General features: G+C 40.8%; 2 protein-coding genes across 2 annotated transcripts; both read left to right on the forward strand.

Annotated features, from left to right (window-relative positions):
- The first annotated feature begins 11,798 nt into the window (after nucleotides 1-11,798).
- LOC133004484 (uncharacterized) lies at nucleotides 11,799-13,592 on the forward strand. Its single transcript, XM_061073943.1, has 6 exons — nucleotides 11,799-11,853; nucleotides 11,932-12,246; nucleotides 12,457-12,535; nucleotides 12,632-12,750; nucleotides 12,852-12,898; nucleotides 12,994-13,592. Exons 1-6 carry the CDS (start codon nucleotides 11,808-11,810, stop codon nucleotides 13,027-13,029), a joined length of 642 nt encoding a protein of 213 aa, XP_060929926.1. The 5' UTR covers nucleotides 11,799-11,807; the 3' UTR covers nucleotides 13,030-13,592.
- A 1,718-nt stretch (nucleotides 13,593-15,310) lies between these two features.
- Nucleotides 15,311-17,947, forward strand: znf335 (zinc finger protein 335). Its single transcript, XM_061073942.1, has 5 exons — nucleotides 15,311-15,374; nucleotides 15,453-15,767; nucleotides 15,977-16,055; nucleotides 16,152-16,273; nucleotides 17,325-17,947. Exons 1-5 carry the CDS (start codon nucleotides 15,329-15,331, stop codon nucleotides 17,441-17,443), a joined length of 681 nt encoding a protein of 226 aa, XP_060929925.1. The 5' UTR covers nucleotides 15,311-15,328; the 3' UTR covers nucleotides 17,444-17,947.
- The last annotated feature ends 1,812 nt before the right edge of the window (nucleotides 17,948-19,759 follow it).

The following is a 19,759-nucleotide window of genomic DNA, read 5'->3' on the forward strand; positions in this document are numbered from 1 at the left end:
AAAGTAATGTGTAATTCACCTGCATTAACAGGCACTTAATGCAGTGGTTCATAAGCATCACTTCATACAAAAGATCCCCACATCAAATCTGTTCAAGTGCACCTAATTAAATGTAGTTTTCAGCTTCTGCCTGTGGACTGTAACTTTATTTCCATATGTTTTCAACTGCTCTTTGTAACTTCTTTCCTACAAACTCATGACTGTTACAATATAATCCTCTTAAACGAATCACGGTGACACAAACTAAACTGTGACCTTAGAAACTGGGAAAGTGAGGTATTACAGAAAAACTGAAGAGTTAATATCCAGTTGGATGAGCATCTGTCAGAATTAGTAACACATAGCGACACACACTGTACAACAACACCAAGGTGTTACCTATTATGTTCTATAGCAAGGCTACTAAGTTACCTTGTTCAACATTATTCATTTTTCACAGTTGAGCAAGTTGGACAAAGTGTTTCTGTTTCTGTCCCAACACTTTTAAGATTTGTTTTGGAAGTCATTCTATATTTTCTGTTATCCAGCGAAACACCAGCAAAGATTTTAGAATATCTTAAGTTGTGCAATTACTTTTGATACCAATGTTCTTAAGGGCAAGTGACCGAGGAGTTAAACATGAGTTGTGTACATTTTAACACAATGAACTTGCAGTAATGCTGCTCAAGGCGGGCAGTAAGTGTGGTGCACATTAAAAATGTGTTGTGTTCATGTCAAATTATTGTAGATAGTCATGGATTCAGAGGAGAATGAGGTGGAGAGCAGCAGTGATGCCGGCCCCTCTGGGATGGAGGAGCCATCCGAAAGCGGCATGGGGGTGGAGTCATCCGAGGCCATGTCGGCAGACAGCAGTGATGCTGCTGCCTCTCATACACAGGCCCCAGAGTCGGACTGCCATGTGGGACAGAGCTCAGAGGGAGTTGTGGTAAGCTTTGCAAAAACGCCTGTAAAAAAACCGTGATATATTCAAGCCAGAATAAAACCAACAATATGGCAGTTGTGTTTTATTTAGATATTGTAACACATCATGGTCTCGCTCCTTCCCTCTCAAGGTGTTCATCCCAGAAACCAGCTCCAGTACAGATGTCAGAGTTTCATCAGTCCACCTCCCCGACTCCTCCTCAGTGGCCCAGTCCACCAGCGTGTCCAGTGTCTCCACGGTGACCCAGTCAGTGCTGGTGTCTGGGTCAGCCCAAGTGTTCGTCCACTCCAGCGCTGTGTCTGAAGGAGCCATGATGGTTTCTGACTCAACTGCTTCTACCTCGTCAGACCTGGGGTCTGCCATTGACAAAATCATAGAGTCCACCATTGGGCCTGACATCATGAATGGTATCTAAGCTGTTACTTTTATATCTATTGTGTTTAAGGTTGAGCAACTTCAAGCCTTGTAATTCTACTCACACTGTACTGTACTGTTCTGCTTCTCTATCAGGTTGTATATCTGTGACCAGTGCAGAAGATGGGGCTGCAGAAACAACCCAGTATCTGATAGTACAAGGACCAGATGACGGTAAGTGTGCCAATATTACTTCTGACCCATTTATACTTCAGCCCCTTTCAAAACATCAAAACATTGAAAGTTAATGACCCCCACAAAAAATATGACCACCACATGCATACAGCATTTATTCACACAGCAAATAACTAATTTAATATTCCCATGGTACTTAATAAGAATATAACGCACCTACTTTATTTGAATCCTTTAATAAGTGAGTTTTGACTTTTAAAAGCTATTTAAATTCCACTTAGTGTGATGACACGTAAGTAAGCCTCAGAATGAAAATATTGGAATCCTTTTAAGTCAACGATGTACAATCCATCTGTTTGTATTTTCCACCATAGGTGCTCCCATGGTAGCTCATACGTCATCTTCAGCCCAGTCCAATCGTATAGCCATAGAAGCTCTCGCTGAAGGTCCCACATCCACCTGTGTGGACCAGGGGGACCTGCAGGGCAACCTCGACCAACCCGATGATCAGCCTGGACACTCGGGTTACCCAGAGGACAGCAGCAGCAGTCAGCCTGACCAGCCCCAGCACTCCCACCCCTCCCAGTACATGGACTGCAGTGCAGATGGCCCAGACCAGACAGGGGAGTCCTCATCTTCCTATGTGGAGTGTTCAGGCGAGGAACCAGACCAGACACGCTCCCATTCAGGCTTCCCTGACTACAGTGGGGATAACAGCGACCAGGACCTGCCTGGATACGTGGAATGCAGCGGTGCTGACTCGAACGCTACCAGCCGAGGTCACTATGTGGTAGAGTGCAGTGCTGGGTATCTTGAGTGTGCAGAGGACGATGGAGAGCAGCCTCATCATTCACGCAGTTACATCGACAGTAGTGCAGACCACCGCTCCCTGATATGTCGTCAGTATGGGGCGGAGTATGGCGCAGAATGTATTGCAGCTGCAGACTCTGAGCAGCCGGGTTGCTCTCAGTACCAAGCTGGGGACGATGATGAAGATGACGATCAGAACCAGGATCCGGATCAGCCACAGCACTCCCGACAGCAGCCGGAGCACTCCTGTTACATGGAGAGCAGCAATGGAGCTGAGGCCTCACTCTATGCCGATGACAGCTCTTCATCAGACCATCCTCTGGCAGACACAGCCGGCTCAGGCGAGCTTCCTGAGGCCCTGGAGAGCAGTGAGAGCCAGTCTGGGACCTATATCAGCAGCAGTGGGACGTATAACTCAATTCCAGAGCCTGAGCCGGCTCAGCAGTGCTCACCCAGCCAAGAGGAGCCGCAGGGCTCCCAGGGGCCTCAGAGGGAAGCTGAGCTGGTCAGGGAGATGGAGACATCAACAGTAGCAGAAGTCCCAGGGGACAGAGCACCAAACCTGGCTGAGCTGGAGGAGATGATGGAAGTAGTGATTGTACAGCAGTTCAAGTGTAAGATGTGTCCATACAAGAGTGTTTCCAAAGACACACTCATTAATCACATGAGAGACAAACACTTTAAACCTGCAGGTGAGGTAGCTGATTATGTATCAAAGTGAAACTTTACTTTGCTTGTAAGTCGTGAATTATTTTCTTATTCATGAAATGTTGGTTGTTCAGGGAACGTGCCAAAGAAACGTAAACGTGGACGACCTCCTAAAAGTGAGACATTGGCCCGTCGTCAGGCAGAGAGGGAGGAAGCTGAGGAACGAAAGGCAGCTAAGGTGAATGCTGCGGAGCCTCGCCAGGCCGAGGAAGAAGACGATGATGTTGTGGATTCTGGTGCTATTGACGATCCTGAAGGTCAGACTGGAAGATTTTTGTTGAACCCCAAATCAGATCATAGAGAAATGGATTATTTTTTAAAGTCAGTGAAACAGCTACAATATAAGAGTAATATTCACTGTTCCTGCTCTTCTGTTTATATGCAGAGGATAGTGACTACAGCCCAACAGAGGAGGACTGCAAAGAAAGACCACCTGCCCTACTGAAAAAGCCCACTCCCCCTATTTCCTCCTCCTCTCACAGTCGTCCTCGACGTAAGGTTGGTCGTCCGAGGAAGTACAGCTCGTTAGAAGACGGCTACAACAGCAAAGGTTGGTTCGCAAATTTTACCAAGCAAAACAAAAACCAGCCTATCACTGCAAAGGGAACCTAAAATAGCCAACTTACCCTCTAGATTTGTTTTCTTCATTCCTTCTCATATGTTTGTTACAGATTCGGAAAGTGTTGCTAAGAAGCCCAGGGTTAGCGCTGATGCTAGTGTTTCTGAAGAGGCAAGCTCTTCCGGGTTAGGCAGTGGTTCTGCGATCGTGATTGATGGGGACCCTGCTGAGGCCACAATAAGCCAATCTGACTCTGAGAACAAAGACCCTTCATCCAACTCTCAGCCAGAGGAGGAGTTCTTCCAGAGGAAAAGGGGTCGACCCTCCAAGCGCTTCCTTCGCAAGAAATATAAGAAGTACCTAAATCGAAAGTAGGTAACTTTTTTTTGAAGTTTTGTTGTAAAAGTACCACAGAACTTTCGCCATGCTAATTTCTGTCCCGCCATTATCTTTCAGTCGTTACTATAAATCCCTCAAACCTCTTCTGAGACCTCACAACTGCTGGATCTGTGGCTCGCGCTTCCTCACTCAGGAAGATTTGCGTTTCCATGTGGATTCTCACGAGGGCAATGACCCAGAGCTGTTTAAGTGTCTCCAGTGCAACTATCGCTGCAAGCGCTGGTCCTCGCTCAAGGTTAGTCGCAATTCAACTGCACCGCACTCAGGTTAACCTCAGTTTACGTGCACGTTTCCATTGTGTTTTATAATTATCGGGAACTGTTTTACAGGAACACATGTTTAATCATGAGGGTATCAAGCCTTTTAAGTGTGAGGAGTGTGATTACACAAGTGTCTACAGGAAAGATGTACTTCGCCACGCAGCAGTCCATAACAAAGACAAGTAAGAAACTCGGACAGCATGTACAGCAAGTTATTAAATGAATAACTGTTGATTACAGATTTTCATATGTTGTTACTATTTTCTTTTCTTTATACAGGAAGAGAAAGACAGAGTTGGTAAGAAACATCAAGTTTCCCATATATAATTGGTGGTTAAATTCTATTTATGATAAACTCACTGTGTGATTATATGTGCTGATTCACGCAGGTACCGAAGGTGTCAGAGTTCCCCTGCCCTGTGTGTCACAGGGTTTATCCCATGCAAAAGAGATTGACCCAGCATATGAAAACCCACTGCGCAGAGAAACCACACATGTGTGACAAGGTCAGACAAAAAGATAATTCAATTCATTTATAAATAAATATATATGAAATACTAATATTTTAGAAAAATATATTATGGCATTAAAGATGCAGTGTGTAGAATTTAGGGCCATCTAGTGGGGAAGTTGCAAGTTGCAGCTGAATACCCCTCAAATTGTACAATTTAGATGAAACGCACTCGTAAAAACATCAATAGGATTATTTTTTATGTTAAATTTCTGTCAACAGATCCCTATCACCTAAATCTTACACACTGGACCTTTAATTGATTACCAACAATCCCTGTGCTTGGCAGAGTGGCAAAAAACATTATCACATGTTTTTCCGTGAGAAACTAAATTTAAATAATTTCAATGTTGGATTGAAGTAATTAAGGATTTCCTATGAAATGATTCTTAAAAACATCAACTGTTATCATGATTTTGAGGCAACATTGTATGAATGCATGATCTGCTGCCCAGTAGATTCATTTTGTGTGTTACTGGGATACTGGAAATTAAACTGATAAATTGTCCTACTGTGAAGTTTTGAAATATCTTGTTGAAGATGCCTGTCTGTCTTTCAGTGCGGTAAATCCTTCAAGAAGAGGTACACATTCAAAATGCACCTACTGACCCACATCCAGAGTCTCGGAGACAGCAAGTCAGTACTGCAAACAATATTTTCTCCCCTTTTTCATTTACCAGTTTGCATGTCTTGTGGTTAGAAATTCTGGGCTAGAATAAGTCGTTGACTTTGATGTTAGTGTGATGAGATATCATAATGAATAACTTGTTTATGTTCATGTCCCAGGTTCAAGTGTGAGTTTTGCGACTACAGTTGTGACAACAAGAAGCTGCTGCTCAACCATCAGCTGTCCCACACCAACGACAGGCCCTTCAAGTGTGACTACTGTAAATACACCTCTTCTAAAGAGGAGTTCCTGGTCTCCCATCTAGCCATCAAACACACAGGTCAGTGATCAGAGACACTTTCATGAGGTTTCTTTAAACCAGTTCTATTTACATCCTCATGGATTGATGGTACCTCTTCATTTTGTGTTTATAATCTCTACAGGAGAGAAGCCTTTCTCCTGCGAAATGTGTCACTTCACGACCAAGCATAGGAAGAACCTGCGTCTACATGTTCAGTGTCGCCATCCTGAGGCGTTTGAGGAGTGGTCTTCGGCTCACCCTGAGGAGCCTGTGAGGAGACGACGCAGACCCTTCTTCACCCTCCAGCAGATAGAGGATCTCAAACAACAAAATGACGACACGCAGGGGGTTTTACAGAGCACTATTGTGAGTCAGATTTCTGATTTCTGTTTTATTTCATTCTTTAATTTATTCTCATGTTGTGGCATTGGGAGATCATACTTCTTGCTCTCCGATTCGTTAGGTTGCAGTGGATTCGGTGACACTACAAGCCATGCACGGTATTGAAAATGCCTCTGTGTCCCAGGATGCAATGGGAAACACCACCATTATTTATGAACAAGGTCAGTGAATATTCCATATGAGAATGTTTTCATATTTCTGGTCTATTATGTCGCTTTGCTGACTTTGTCTCCATCCACTCCTCAGCTGAATCCAGTGAACTATCTGCTCAGAATGCCCTGGACCTGCTGCTGAACATGAGCAACGCACGTGAACTGGCTGGAAACGCATTACAGGTTGGTGCTGGTTGAAAAATCTCTGTTTGCATTAAAAGAAGCGAGTTTTCTACACAAAGTGTGCTGTCATTTTGAAACAAAATAAAGATTAAAGATGTCCTTATTGTGCTTCTCAGGTGGCTGTGCTCAAGTCAGAAGGTAAAGCTTTGGAGAAGGGCACTTGGAGCACAGTGACCACAGAACCGGGCCAGACTCAGAAGGTCATGACCTTCCATGTGTCTGAGAACGGTGACACGGTGCTACAGGAGGCCTACGAGGCCACCACCTCTGAAACGGGAGAGCTCACCCAGATCGCGATAGAAGCCTACGAAAGCGGTGGCGACTTCAATGTGGTGGAGCAGGCTGATGAAGAAATCCACAGCCCTGGATACAGGTAACATAACGCACAGTCTCACTTTCATTGATTATGAGAAATGTGGTGTAACATAGAGAATCATTGTCACATGACAGAAGATTAATTGTAAAAGGACTCTTTAATGTCTCAACAATCTGTAATTTTGCTGTTTTTGCAGTAATGATGAGAGCAGTCCATCTCAGAATTTAGATGTCTCTGGATCAGAGAGCACAAAAAGTGAAAAGTTCTATCTCACTTCATCGTTGCCTGATGGCGTGTTGCAACAAGTAGAGGTAAGTATCCACTGTAATATTACATTTTGTGGAAATAGTGATGTACTCGTCTGTATTCCTATTCTTTGACTATGTTTTATTTTGTTTCTGTCAGCTGAGCAGTGAAGCTCCAGCCTCTCCCACTGCGTCGAGCTCTCCCAATTTCGGCTCCAAGAGGTTCTCCTGCCGAATCTGTATGGAGTCTTTCCATGGACGCTCTGACATGGAGAACCACAAGAGGGCGCACATAGATCCCAACACGTTCAAGTGTCCTGACTGTGACTTCACTTCCTCCTCCTGGCCTGAGGTTAAGGTGTGTCTCTCAAAGTTATGCAGCACCTTGGTATGCGAGTCATCACGTCATCATGCTGGCATCTGTTACTCAACCCAACACACACATCTGACCTATATGAAGAAGATGTTTTGATCCCATTTGGTGTGCAATCCATGTGCCTCTTGAATTTCATTGCAAAAGTCATAAATCTTTATAAGATTTTCCACGGGGCACAGTAATATCAATATTTTTCCAGCTCATCAAATTACGTTTTATTAGTGTAAAAGACAAGACAAAGAGAATCTCTACCCGGGTAATAAAAGCCTTTGTTGGTAATGACAGCTTCAAGACGCCTCCTGTATGGAGCAACTAGTCACCTGCATTGCTCAGGTGTGCTTTTGGCCCATTCTTCCACACAAACAGTCTTCAAATCGTGAATGTTCTGTGGGCCTCTTCTATGAACTGTGATCTTTAGTTCTTTCCATAGAGTCAGGTGATTGTCTGGGCCACTGTAACAGCTTTATTTTCTTTCTCTGAAACCAATTGAGAGTTTCCTTGGCTGTGTGTTTGGGATCATTGTCTTGCTGAAATGCCCACCCTCGTTTCGTGTTCATCATCCTGGTAAGTGGCAGCAGATTTCAACAGGCCACGGCGGTTGAGTGCATTACTTATTATTTTCTTTGAAACAATTGTACCTGCAAATTCCAGGTCTTTCTGAAGCTCTCCACAAGTGCTCCTTGGCTTTGGACAACTCTTCTGATAATTATTTTCACTCCTCTGTCAGAAGTCTTGCGAGGAGAACCCGGTCGTGGCCGGTTTATGGTGAAATTATGTACTTTCCTCTTCCGGATTATGGCCGCAACATTGCTCACTGGAACATTCAGAAGTTTAGAAATCTTCTGTAGCCAATACCATCAGTATGTTTTGCAACAATAAGGTTGCGATGGTCTTAAGAGAGCTCTTTGCTTTTACCCATCATGAGATGTATCCTGTGTGACACCTTGGTAATGAGACACCTTTTCATAGGCCATCAGTTTGCACTAAACCAGCTGTTATTTATTTGCAAGGGGGCAGGATTGCTTTCTAACTACTGATAGATATCCGCTGGTGTCTTAGGTTTCCATGCCTTTTTGCATCTCCCTTTCTTCATGTGTTCAAAACATCCCTGTGTCATTCCATTTTATTACACAGAACTTAATTTCTGAACTTATTTTGTTGGTTTTCTGTATGTATGGATTACTTGGGTTGTTACCAACATCTGGTGAAAATGTCATGTCAATAGCACCTTTAGAAACATATTTACTGAGAAAAATGGTAACGTGTTCAATACCTTTTCTACCCGCTGTATGTCAGACATTTTTTTGTATTTTTCAGAAGTGTGAATTCAAAGGCAATTCTGTTATTTGGACCTCGACTTTTCTGACAGTGATTGATATCCTGCTTTATTTTAGGATCACATGGAGCTGCACTCCTACTTACGTCCCCACAAGTGTCCAAACTGCAGCTTTGCCTCCAAGAACAAGAAGGACCTGCGTCGACACACGATGACCCACACCAACGAGAAACCCTTTTCCTGCAAACTCTGCGGGCAAAGGTCAGAAGGAATTTGAGTCGACGCAAAACATGTGTTTAGTAAACAGCATAAACTCCTTGTGGTCAGGAAAAGTTGTTCATGTAAGTAATATCTATTTTTTGTCTCCAATACCTCAGGTTTAACCGTAATGGCCATCTGAAGTTTCACATGGAGCGGCTCCACAATCAGGATCATCATACGCGCAAGACACGTAGCGACTCATCTCAACAAACCATCATAGTCAACAGTGACGAGGAGGCTTTAGCCACGCTGCAGTGTAAGGAACCCTATATATATACATATATATATATATATATATATATAAATGAAGGAACCCCAATGCATGTAGTATTAAGGTTCACATCTGATCTATATAACAGAAGACACAAAACTGTTAACCTGTGTGTGTGTGCGTGTCTACATCTGCAACAGCCCTGCAGGCAAATCAGACTGTCATTAGTCCAGAGCGGCTGCAGGCCTTGGGACAGGAGCACATCATTGTATCTCAAGAACAGACGCTGTCAGACCAGGTACGTTCCCTACTTATTTGTAAATTCATACAATTCTTTGAAACTTTTTTTTGCATGCAGTAAATTGATAGTCCTGACTTTATAACTAAAATCATTCATGTATGCATTTTGCAGGAGGAGGGCACATACATTCAGCAGATAACCACCATAGATGGACAGACAGTTCAGCACCTGATGACAGGAGACAACCAGGTCACAGAGGTTAGATTCTACCACTTCCTGTTCTTATGTACAGGACAAAAAGGAAAGTTAAATAAATATATCAGAAGAACTTTCCAGTTCCACTTTCAGCTCACGTTTCTCGTTTCACGTCCTGTTTCAGGTCCAGTATATCATCTCACAAGATGGAGTTCCGCATTTGATCCCTCAGGAGTATGTAGTAGTATCTGACGGTAACCACATCCAGGTCAGTCTAACCACTGCTGCTTTTAGTTCCTCCAAGTGATGATGATCTTATTAAATGCTGTGTGTCTAGGTGACGCTTACTGATCTCTAACTGTTCCTCAGATGCCAGATGGACAGATCATCCAGTATGAGCACGACGGGACCTTTCTGCAGGAGCAGCAGGTGAGGAGCATCATCTGAAATGCTCTACACAGTAACAGTTTGTTGTTTGGACAGAAGTTCATTGCTCCATATTGTTTATGTGTTCAGATCGCCGTGAGTCATGACGGTCAGATCCAGTATTTGCCCATCAGCTCAGAGCAACAGATGGTGAATGCTGAAGACTTAGAGGCCGCGGCCCAATCTGCTGTCACAGGTCGGCTCTCTATTTTCATTTCTCATTTTTATCACCTATATGATTAATCGGTTTAGATTTTACACTCAGATTAAATACTAAATATGTTTCGACTATTTTCATAAATTTGAATTAAAAAACTTGCTGCTGATGCAATGGGAACAATCTGGTTTTGATGCTGTTTGGATGATCACCATTCATAGATAATGAGCAACAACAGATGGGTTGCTGTAGGCAATCAGCTCATGATCTTTTTTACCAATAGGCTTAACATAACATGAAGTATGAAATCACCTTTATGAAAACTAATAGCAACAATTGCAGACAACAAATCATACTAAATGGATCATCTTTGTTCCTGTAACAGTGGCAGAGGCAGAGATGGCACAGACTCAGACGGTCTACACTGAAGCTACACCTGAACAGCTGGAACAGCTGCAGCAGCAGGGCATCCACTATGATGTCATCACCTTCACTGATGAATAGACGGCTTCTTAAAACTACTGGGACTCAAACCTGCGTCGCCCAGGACCAATACAAACCACTATGAGCTGACAAGTACCGTGCAGTGACCTCAACTTATTTATGCATCCAGCTGGCTGTGAACTAAAGCATCGTGTCCTCCACGGTCTCATCTGCTCGGGGGTGTTTGCACTGTTTAGTAAAATCAACAGCTTTTTGTAAATTCAGATTATTGCACCCAGCGCTTCTAACTTAATCATAGGGGCTGTGCATTTAGGAGCGGGATTGTAATTATAAAAATGTATTTGTGTTTATGTGCCTCAACTGCTTCGATTTGCAAGACAATGTTATCAAAGAAAATGAAACGGCTTATATCGTGTGTTTGGAAATATACAGAGTATCCAAATGAACATTTTAGTTTTTTCAGATGGAGAAAATGGAAAGTGGAGCGTTTATTTTTGATCTGTAATAAGACATGTTGATTGCTAGAATGCCACAATTTCATATTAACTGGATATGAACATGTACATACCTTTTACATTTGTCTTTTGTTCTGTAAAGAGCGATTTGTTTTGGATGAGTGAATATGAAGTGTTTAATAAGCTAAAAGCTGACACCAAATAAATCACTTTGTGTATATTCTCTGTATCCATAAATACTCAGAGCTTACTTTATTGAATTCTTATATCTATTCCTATGTTTTTGTATATACTGAATTACTGCAGCAGACATTTAAAAAGTTATTCAACCACAATCACTCGGCTGAGAAACTTTTTTTTCAGGATCAGTTTATTCACCTCTTAAGTCATTATGCAACATGTTATAACAAATACTTTGTTAAGAATTCTTCATATGTGAAAAAATTCCTTGCTGAATACTGGAGATAAATGCAATAGTTTTGAAATGATCTACAGTTCAGCTTCAGCTCCCTCCAACCCACTGCAGCTGATTCTGTCAAAATACATTTGCGACAAGTCAGTCAGTTCCACACTTCTCACAAGCAATCAAACCCCCTCTTTAAATTTACATTAAGCAAGAATAGACAACCAGGGTGAGTTATGGGAATGAAAGAGGAACCATTCTCCCTATTTCAACAAATTTTCTACCTGCTATTTTAAGGTTACAAAATTTAAATTAATGATTAATACAAAAAGCAATTGAAAGTTAATCATCATAAATATATGAGTTCCTTATCTTCCCCTGCTGAGGAGGAGCTTCAGATCCTCTAAAAATGATGTCAAACCGTGCTGAGACTTGATAATGGCAGTGAAGATGAAGTTTTCCTTTATCTTGCTTCTTTTATTAGGTATGAAATAATTATATAAAAATTGTTTGCTCTTTGCAGTGTGTTAAGTGACATTGATATGATATGTTTGTTCCCCAGATTTCCCTCATCTCAACGGGCAGGAGAGGATCAAGGAGTTTGAAGCCATTCTGCTAAGACTCGATTTCCCTTCAGCTTACAACAGTAACATCAAGTTCTGCTGCAAACTCGAAAATGAAAGGCTTTGTTACCCGTTGCTGGACAGCACAGGGTACATCTACGAGCTGCTGAGAGGAAGAGTGACCAAAACTGAGGGGGACGGCTGGATCGAGTTCAAAATATCAAACGTTAGGTTCGAGGATGCAGGATACTACAGATGCTCTGTGCGGGGAATCCAAGACCACATTTTCATTGACAAGTTTTTCGAGGTCACAGGTAGGATAAGTATTCCAACAATTTGCATTTTTGTGATGTTACAAAGTGTCTTATACAAAAGCTTCCAGTGTGCCCAATAATACAGTGTAACTGCTTTGCAAGATAAATGTTTTTTTTTAGCAAAGGTGTATTTTATTGTTCCCCTCTCACCTCTTTGTAAAGGACTTAAACTCTGCTTCTCATCTTATATGATGTTCTTGCATTTTACAGAATCCTCAATTCCCCACAGTTCGTCTCAGCCTCCCCTGACAACAACCATCAAAACCATCAGCAATGCCGACAGTCCCAGGTGGATTAACTCATTTCCTGTTTCATGTTGGATGTATAGTGTTCTCCTACTTAAGAAGAATAATATTTCATCTGAATTTCTGTGTCCCCCTCACAGAATGCCCTGGCGTTTTGGCCTGCCCCTATTGGCCGTTGTGTCCTTTACAGTGACGATTGTGATCACTTTGGTTATGTGTGTAGTTTGCTGCAGAGTGAAGGCAAAACGTGAACAGCCAGGTCGGTTTCCTTAAAACGTTCATTGTTTCAGTGATTCAGTAAAAAAACTATATATTATATATATATTTATATATATATGAACGAGTTGTTTTTTTTTGCAGACAAATGTGGAGAAACTCTTTGTGAGTCACAGAAGGAAGATGCAACGGTAGGTGCTAAACAGGGAACATGCCGCCTCGTGTGACGCATGGGCACTTGTCCTTATACACGGCACCATCTCTTGATTAAGTTTGTCTCCTGCAGGAAATGGCTCATTACAAATCCACACAGCAAAGCTGAGGATTCCAAAACACGAGCGGCAGCCCTGGATGCTGAGACGGTGGAGTACTCTAGTTGGCAATCCACCAGTGAATTCAGGGGAAAGTCTCTGATTTTAACTTGGGGCTGATTCTATACACATCACTGTTTGTCTGTTTTTTACATATTCCCCTGCCCCCTTCATGAATGGAGAATGAGGGGTCCAACAGCACTTTTGGAGCTTGAACTGCACAATGGACGAGATATCTGGAACTCTGCAGCTCAATTTGTCTTTTTGTCTCTTTGTCTCTTTGTCACTTTGTGTATGTACATGTTAAACCTCTGATCTACATCTTTAAATGTATACAACATAAGCTTTTGTGTAAATGATTGAAGGCCTAACAAATGAAATGATAATGGGATTAAATAAATTATCTCTCATGATAATAGGGCAAAAGGTTTGTGTGGATTCCTTGAGGTTTGATACTTTTGAAATCTTCATGGTCAAATACCATTGTTAGCTTGTGACATCTTATCTCTTCTCACAACACTGTTTGGTCTCGTCAGCTTCTTCTAGATTATACCCCAACCTTCCGCTCTGTTATTCTGCCGCTCAATTAAATTTTCTTTACATAAAAGCATGGTGTCAGTCATGTTTCTTTCATCAATATAAGATCTGGTTTCTCTGGGGAGTAAGCAGACTGAACTTATTCTTATTCCTGTAACATTGCTGAGCAACACTGTACCACAAACCTCCGATGACCAAAGATTTTAAATGTTTTTTTCAGGACTCAAATGTGAGCTTTGCTTTCGTCACAATGGATACAGAGGAAAGCTCACAAAAATATGTTTTTGCATTAATCTTTTTATTGCAAATGCAACATATACACATCTAGAATTTACACTTTGTCTCCTGCTCAGTCATGTCCTGATACATTTACAGGCAATCCATCAGGTGTCTCATCTGATTACACAGACTTGGCCAGACCAGGGTACTTGGACGGGGCATCAAAGACGGCGTAGTACTCCCTGATGAAGACGTCTCCGAGGATCCAGGCCACGGTCTGTCCATTGATGGTAACACTATGATGTCATCACCTTCACTGATGGATAGACGGCTTCTTAAAACTATTGGGACTCAAACCTGCGTCGCCCAGGACCAATACAAACCACTATGAGCTGACAAGTACCGTGCAGTGACTTCAACTTATTTATGCATCCAGCTGGCTGTGAACTAAAGCATCGTGTCCTCCACGGTCTCATCTGCTCGGGGGTGTTTGCACTGTTTATTAAGATCAACAGCTTTTTGTAAATTCAGATTATTGCGCCTAGCTCTTCTAAGTTAATCATAGCATTTAGGAGCGGGATTGTAATTATGAAAATATATTTGTGTTTATGTGCCTCAACTGCTTCGATTTGCAAGACAATGTTATCAAGGAAAATGAAACAGCTTATATCGTGTGTTTGGAAATATACACAGTATCCAAATTAACATTTTAGTTTTTTCAGATGGAGAAAATGGAAAGGGGAGCGTTTATTTTTGATCTGTAATAAGACATGTTGATTGCTAGAATGCCACAACCTCATGTTTACTGGATATGAACATGTACATACCTTTTACATTTGTCTTTTGTTCTGTAAAGAGCGATTTGCTTTGGATGAGTGAATATGAAGTGTTTAATAAGCTAAAAGCTGACACCAAATAAATCACTTTGTGTATATTCTCTGTATACATAAATACTCAGAGCTTACTTTATTGATTTCTTATATCTAATCCTATGTATTTGTATATACTGAATTACTGCAGCAGACATTTAAAAAGTTATTCAACCACAATCACTCGGCTGAGAAACTTTTTTTCAGGATCAGTTTATTCACCTCTTAAGTCATTATGCAACACGTTATAACAAATACTCTGTTAAGAATTCTTCATATGTGAAAAGTTTCCTTGCTGAATACTGGAGATAAATGCAATAGTTTTGAAATGATCTACAGTTCAGCTTCAGCTCCCTCCAACCCGCTGCAGCTGATTCTGTCAAAATACTTTTGCGACAATCAGTCAGTTCCACACTTCTCACAGGAAATCGTGCCCCCTCTTTAAAGTAACATTGAGCAAGAATAGACGACCAGGGTGAGTTATGGGAAATAAAGAGGAACCATACTCCCTATTTCAACAAATTTTGTACCTGCTATTTTTAGGTTAAAAATTTAAATAAAACTGATTAATACACAAATAATTGAAAGTGAATCATCATAAATATATGAGTTCCTCATCTTCCCCCTGGTGAGGAGGAGATTCAGATCCTCCAAAAATGATGTCAAACCGTGCTGCGACTTGATAATGGCAGTGAAGATGAAGTTTTCCTTTATCTTGCTTCTTTTATTAGGTATGAAATAAATATATTTACAATTTTTGCACTTTGCAGTGTGTTAAGTGACATTGATATGATATGTTTGTTTCCCAGATTTCCCTCATCTCAATGGGCAAGAGAGGATCAAGGAGTTTGAAGCCATTCTGCTAAGACTCAAATTCCCTTCAGTTTACAACAGTGACATCAAGTCCTGCTGCAAACTCGAAAACAAAAGGATTTGTTTCCCGCTGCTGGACAGCACCGGGTACACCTACGAGCTGCTGAGAGGAAGAGTGACCAAAACAGAGGGGGACGGCTGGATCGAGTTCAAAATATTAAACGTTACGTTAGAGGATGCAGGATACTACAGATGCTCTCTGCTGGAAAAACCAGACATAATTTTCATCTACATGTTTCTCGTGTTCACAGGTAGGATAAGTATTCCTTCAATTTGCATTTTTGTGATGTTACAAAGTGTCTTATACAAAACCTTCCAGTGTGCCCAATAATGCAGTGAAACAGCTTTGGAAGATAAATGTTTTTTTTAACAAAGGTGTATTTTATTGTTCCCCTCTCACCTCTTTGTAAAGGATTACAACTCCTCTTCTCATCTTATATGATGTTCTTGCATTTTACAGAATCCTCAATTCCCCACAGTTCGTCTCAGCCTCCCCTGACAACAACCATCAAAACCATCAGCAACGCCGACAGTCCCAGGTGGATTACCTCATTTCCTGTTTCATGCTGATTGTATAGTGTTTTCCTACTTAAGAAGAATAATATTTCATCTGAATTTCTGTGTCCCCCTCACAGCATGCCCTGGAGTTTTGGCCTGCCCCTATTGGTCGTTGTGTCCATTACAGTGATGATTGTGATCACTTTGGTTATTATGGGTGTAGTTTGCTACAGAAAGAAGGCAAAACCTGAACAGCCAGGTCGGTTTCCTTGAAACGTTCATTGTTTTAATAATCCAGTAAAAAAATTTAAAAAAAAATATATATATATATGAACGAGTTGTTTTTCTCCGAGACAAATGTGGAGAAACTCTGTGTGAGTCACAGAAGCAAGATGCAACGGTAGGTGCTAAACAGGGAACATGCCGCCTCTGGTGACTCATGGTCACTTGTCTTTATGAGAAGATTTCTTCCTCTACACGGCACCGTCTCTTGACTAAGTTTGTGTCCTGCAGGAAATGGCTCATCACAAATCCATAAAGCAATATATATTTTTTGGGGCCGACATTAGACAGTAAACATTTTTAATACTGATATATAGGATCATATATATAAAATTGCCAATGTTTCTTAAGATTGAAGAAGTCATTGAGCTTTGATATTTTACAATCTAACTTTAATTGTAAATGTTATTATAAATATCTATAAAAACTAAATATAAATACAACCAAATATATAGATATTTAAAATTAACAAATGTCCTGTATTGTCTAGTCTGTAAAATGTAATTCTTCCTCTCGACACATATCTGAAGTGATTATAAATCAAATATAAATACCGATGTGAAAAGCTCATATTGACCGATTTTTATCACCTAAATGATTTATCCTTCGGGCTCTAATCATAATCTATAAAATACAAATAAATCAGTTTAGATTTTAGACTCAAATTAAATACTAAATATCGTTTCGACTATTTTCATAAATTTGAATTTAAAATCTTGCTGTCAATTAATTGATGCACAGTCAAGGAGACAATAACACAGCTATTTAATGTAGGTGGATTTACAAATTTTACTAAAATGACTGGGAACAATCTGGTTATCAACAGTGTTTAATGCTGTGTGGATGATCACCATTCATAGATAATGAGCAACAACAGATGGGTTGCTGTGGGCAACCAGCTCATGATCTTGTTTACCAATGGGATTAACGATAACATGAAGTATGAAATCACCTTTATGAAAACTAATAGCAACAATGGCACCAGACACCATATCACACTAAATGGATCATCTTTGTTCCTGTAACAGTGGCAGAGGCAGAGATGGCGCAGACTCAGACGGTCTACACTGAAGCTACACCTGAACAGCTGGAACAGCTGCAGCAGCAGGGCATCCACTGTGATGTCATCACCTTCACTGATGGATAGACGGCTTCTTAAAACTACTGGGACTCAAACCTGCATCGCCCAGGACCAATACAAACCACTATGAGCTGACAAGTACCGTGCAGTGACCTCAACTTATTTATGCATCCAGCTGGCTGTGAACTAAAGCATCGTGTCCTCCACGGTCTCATCTGCTCGGGGGTGTTTGCACTGTTTAGTAAGATCAACAGCTTTTTGTAAATTCAGATTATTGCACCCAGCGCTTCTAACTTAATCATAGTGGCTGTGCATTTAGGAGCGGGATTGTAATTATAAAAATGTATTTGTGTTTATGTGCCTCAACTGCTTCGATTTGCAAGACAATGTTATCAAAGAAAATGAAACAGCTTATATCGTGTGTTTGGAAATATACAGAGTATCCAAATGAACATTTTAGTTTTCAGATTGAGAAAATGAAAAGGGGAGCGTTTATTGTTTATCTGTAATAAGACCTGTTGATTGCTAGAATGCCACAACCTCTGTTCTGTAAAGAGCGATTTGTTTTGAATGAGTGAATATGAAGTGTTTAATAAGCTAAAAGCTGACACCAAATAAATCACTTTGTGTATATTCTCTGTATCCATAAATACTTAGAGCTTACTTTATTGATTTCTTATATCTATTCCTATGTATTTGTATATACCGAATTACTTCAGCAGACATTTAAAAAGTTATTCAACTTCAATCACTCGGCTGGGAAACTTTTTTTTCAGGATCAGTTTATTCACCTCTTCAGTCATTATGCAACACGCTTTGGGGTTTTCTATTACGACATGTTGGGCTAACGGAAAATGCATGTGCAGCATTTTGCAATAGAACAGTAGATGATGCAATTTCATCAAATGCAATTCAATCATAACCAACACAAATAAACACATAACAACTAAAATATACAACATCCAAAATGTTCTTTACAGTTAAAACATACTTAGTCGTTTACTTTATATTAAGCAACTCTATGTAACCTCTACTGAGCAACAGCCCCCTCTGCAGCCAAATGTGTTGATTAAATTCTGTTAGGCTTTGTGTCTGAGCAATTAAGTGGTTTTCATTTGGGGAAAAACATCAATCTGTTCATTGGAGCTTTGACTATCCCACTCACGGAACTGGAACACAACTAAACTGTGGATATTTACCCATGATCCCCAGCTCCCTATTAGAGCTGCCGCTATAACAAAAACTCTGTTAAGGATTTTTTATATGTCAAAAGTTTCCTTGCCTCTGGAGATAAATGCAAAAGTTTTTAAATGATCTACAGTTCAGCTTCAGCTCCCTCCAACCCGCTGCACCGGATTTTGTCAAAATACAATTGCAACAATCAGTCAGTTCCACACTTCTCACAGGAAATCGAACCCCTCACTAAAGTTACATTGAGCAAGAATAAACGACCAGGGTGAGTTATGGGATTGAAAGAGGAACCATTCTACCTATTTCAACTCATTTCGAAGCTGCTATTTTAAGGTTAAAAAAATATGTGTGCATGTGTTTTGCTTTTATGAAACGTGTCAGAAATGTTCTGCAACACATGTTGCACGTTTAAAGCAACACACAGCTGACCAAAGAACTCCACAGGCTTAATTACGAAAATAAAATGTAAAATGTTAATAAAACTGAAGAAATACAAAAAACAATTGAAAGTCATTCTTCATAACTATTTGAGAATGCACAATAGCTTAAACTCAACTCCAGCGATAATGATAATGTTGGGACCTCGGGATGGATGATAAAAGTGTAACTGTTCAACCAAATAAACAAAATCTTAAAAACCATCAATAGATTCTTAAACTAAATTCTGAATTTGACAGGAAGCCAGTAAGGACACATGCCAGTCCCTGACCTGATGAAATAACCACTTCCTCATCTTCCCCTGCTGAGGAGGAGCTTCGGATCCTCTAAAAAATAATGTCAAACCGTGCTGAGACGTGATAATTGCACTGAAGATGAAGTTTTCCTTCGTCTTTCTTCTTTTATTAGGTAAGAAATAATTATAATGCCAATGTTTGCACTTTGCAGTGTGTTAAGTGACATATTGAAAAGAGATGTTTGTTTTCCAGATTTCTCTCATCTCAACGGGCAGGAGAGGATCAAGGAGTACGAACCCATTCTGCTGAGACTCGACTTCCCTTCAGTTTACAACAGTTACTTCAAGTCCTGCTGCAAATTCTACCCTGGCGGTTGTTTCCCGCTGCTGGACAGCAGAGGGTACACCTACGAGCTGCTGAGAGGAAGAGTGACCAAAACAGAGGGGGATGGCTGGATCAAGTTCAAAATATCGAACGTTAGGTTAGAGGATGCAGGAAACTACAGATGCTATGTGCT

The sequence above is a fragment of the Limanda limanda genome, chromosome 7 (genome assembly GCF_963576545.1).
Source record: "Limanda limanda chromosome 7, fLimLim1.1, whole genome shotgun sequence".
NCBI classification, from domain to species: Eukaryota; Metazoa; Chordata; class Actinopteri; order Pleuronectiformes; family Pleuronectidae; genus Limanda; species Limanda limanda.

Coding starts and splice junctions, on each gene's coding strand:
- znf335 (XM_061073942.1), top strand. CDS start 15,329: ATGGCAGTGAAGATGAAGTTTTCCTTTATCTTGCTTCTTTTATTAG. Junction 15,375..15,452: donor TATCTTGCTTCTTTTATTAG/GTATGAAATAAA, acceptor TTTGTTTCCCAG/ATTTCCCTCATCTCAATGGG. Junction 15,768..15,976: donor CATGTTTCTCGTGTTCACAG/GTAGGATAAGTA, acceptor TGCATTTTACAG/AATCCTCAATTCCCCACAGT.
- LOC133004484 (XM_061073943.1), top strand. CDS start 11,808: ATGGCAGTGAAGATGAAGTTTTCCTTTATCTTGCTTCTTTTATTAG. Junction 12,751..12,851: donor GGCAAAACGTGAACAGCCAG/GTCGGTTTCCTT, acceptor TTTTTTTTGCAG/ACAAATGTGGAGAAACTCTT. Junction 12,899..12,993: donor CACAGAAGGAAGATGCAACG/GTAGGTGCTAAA, acceptor TGTCTCCTGCAG/GAAATGGCTCATTACAAATC.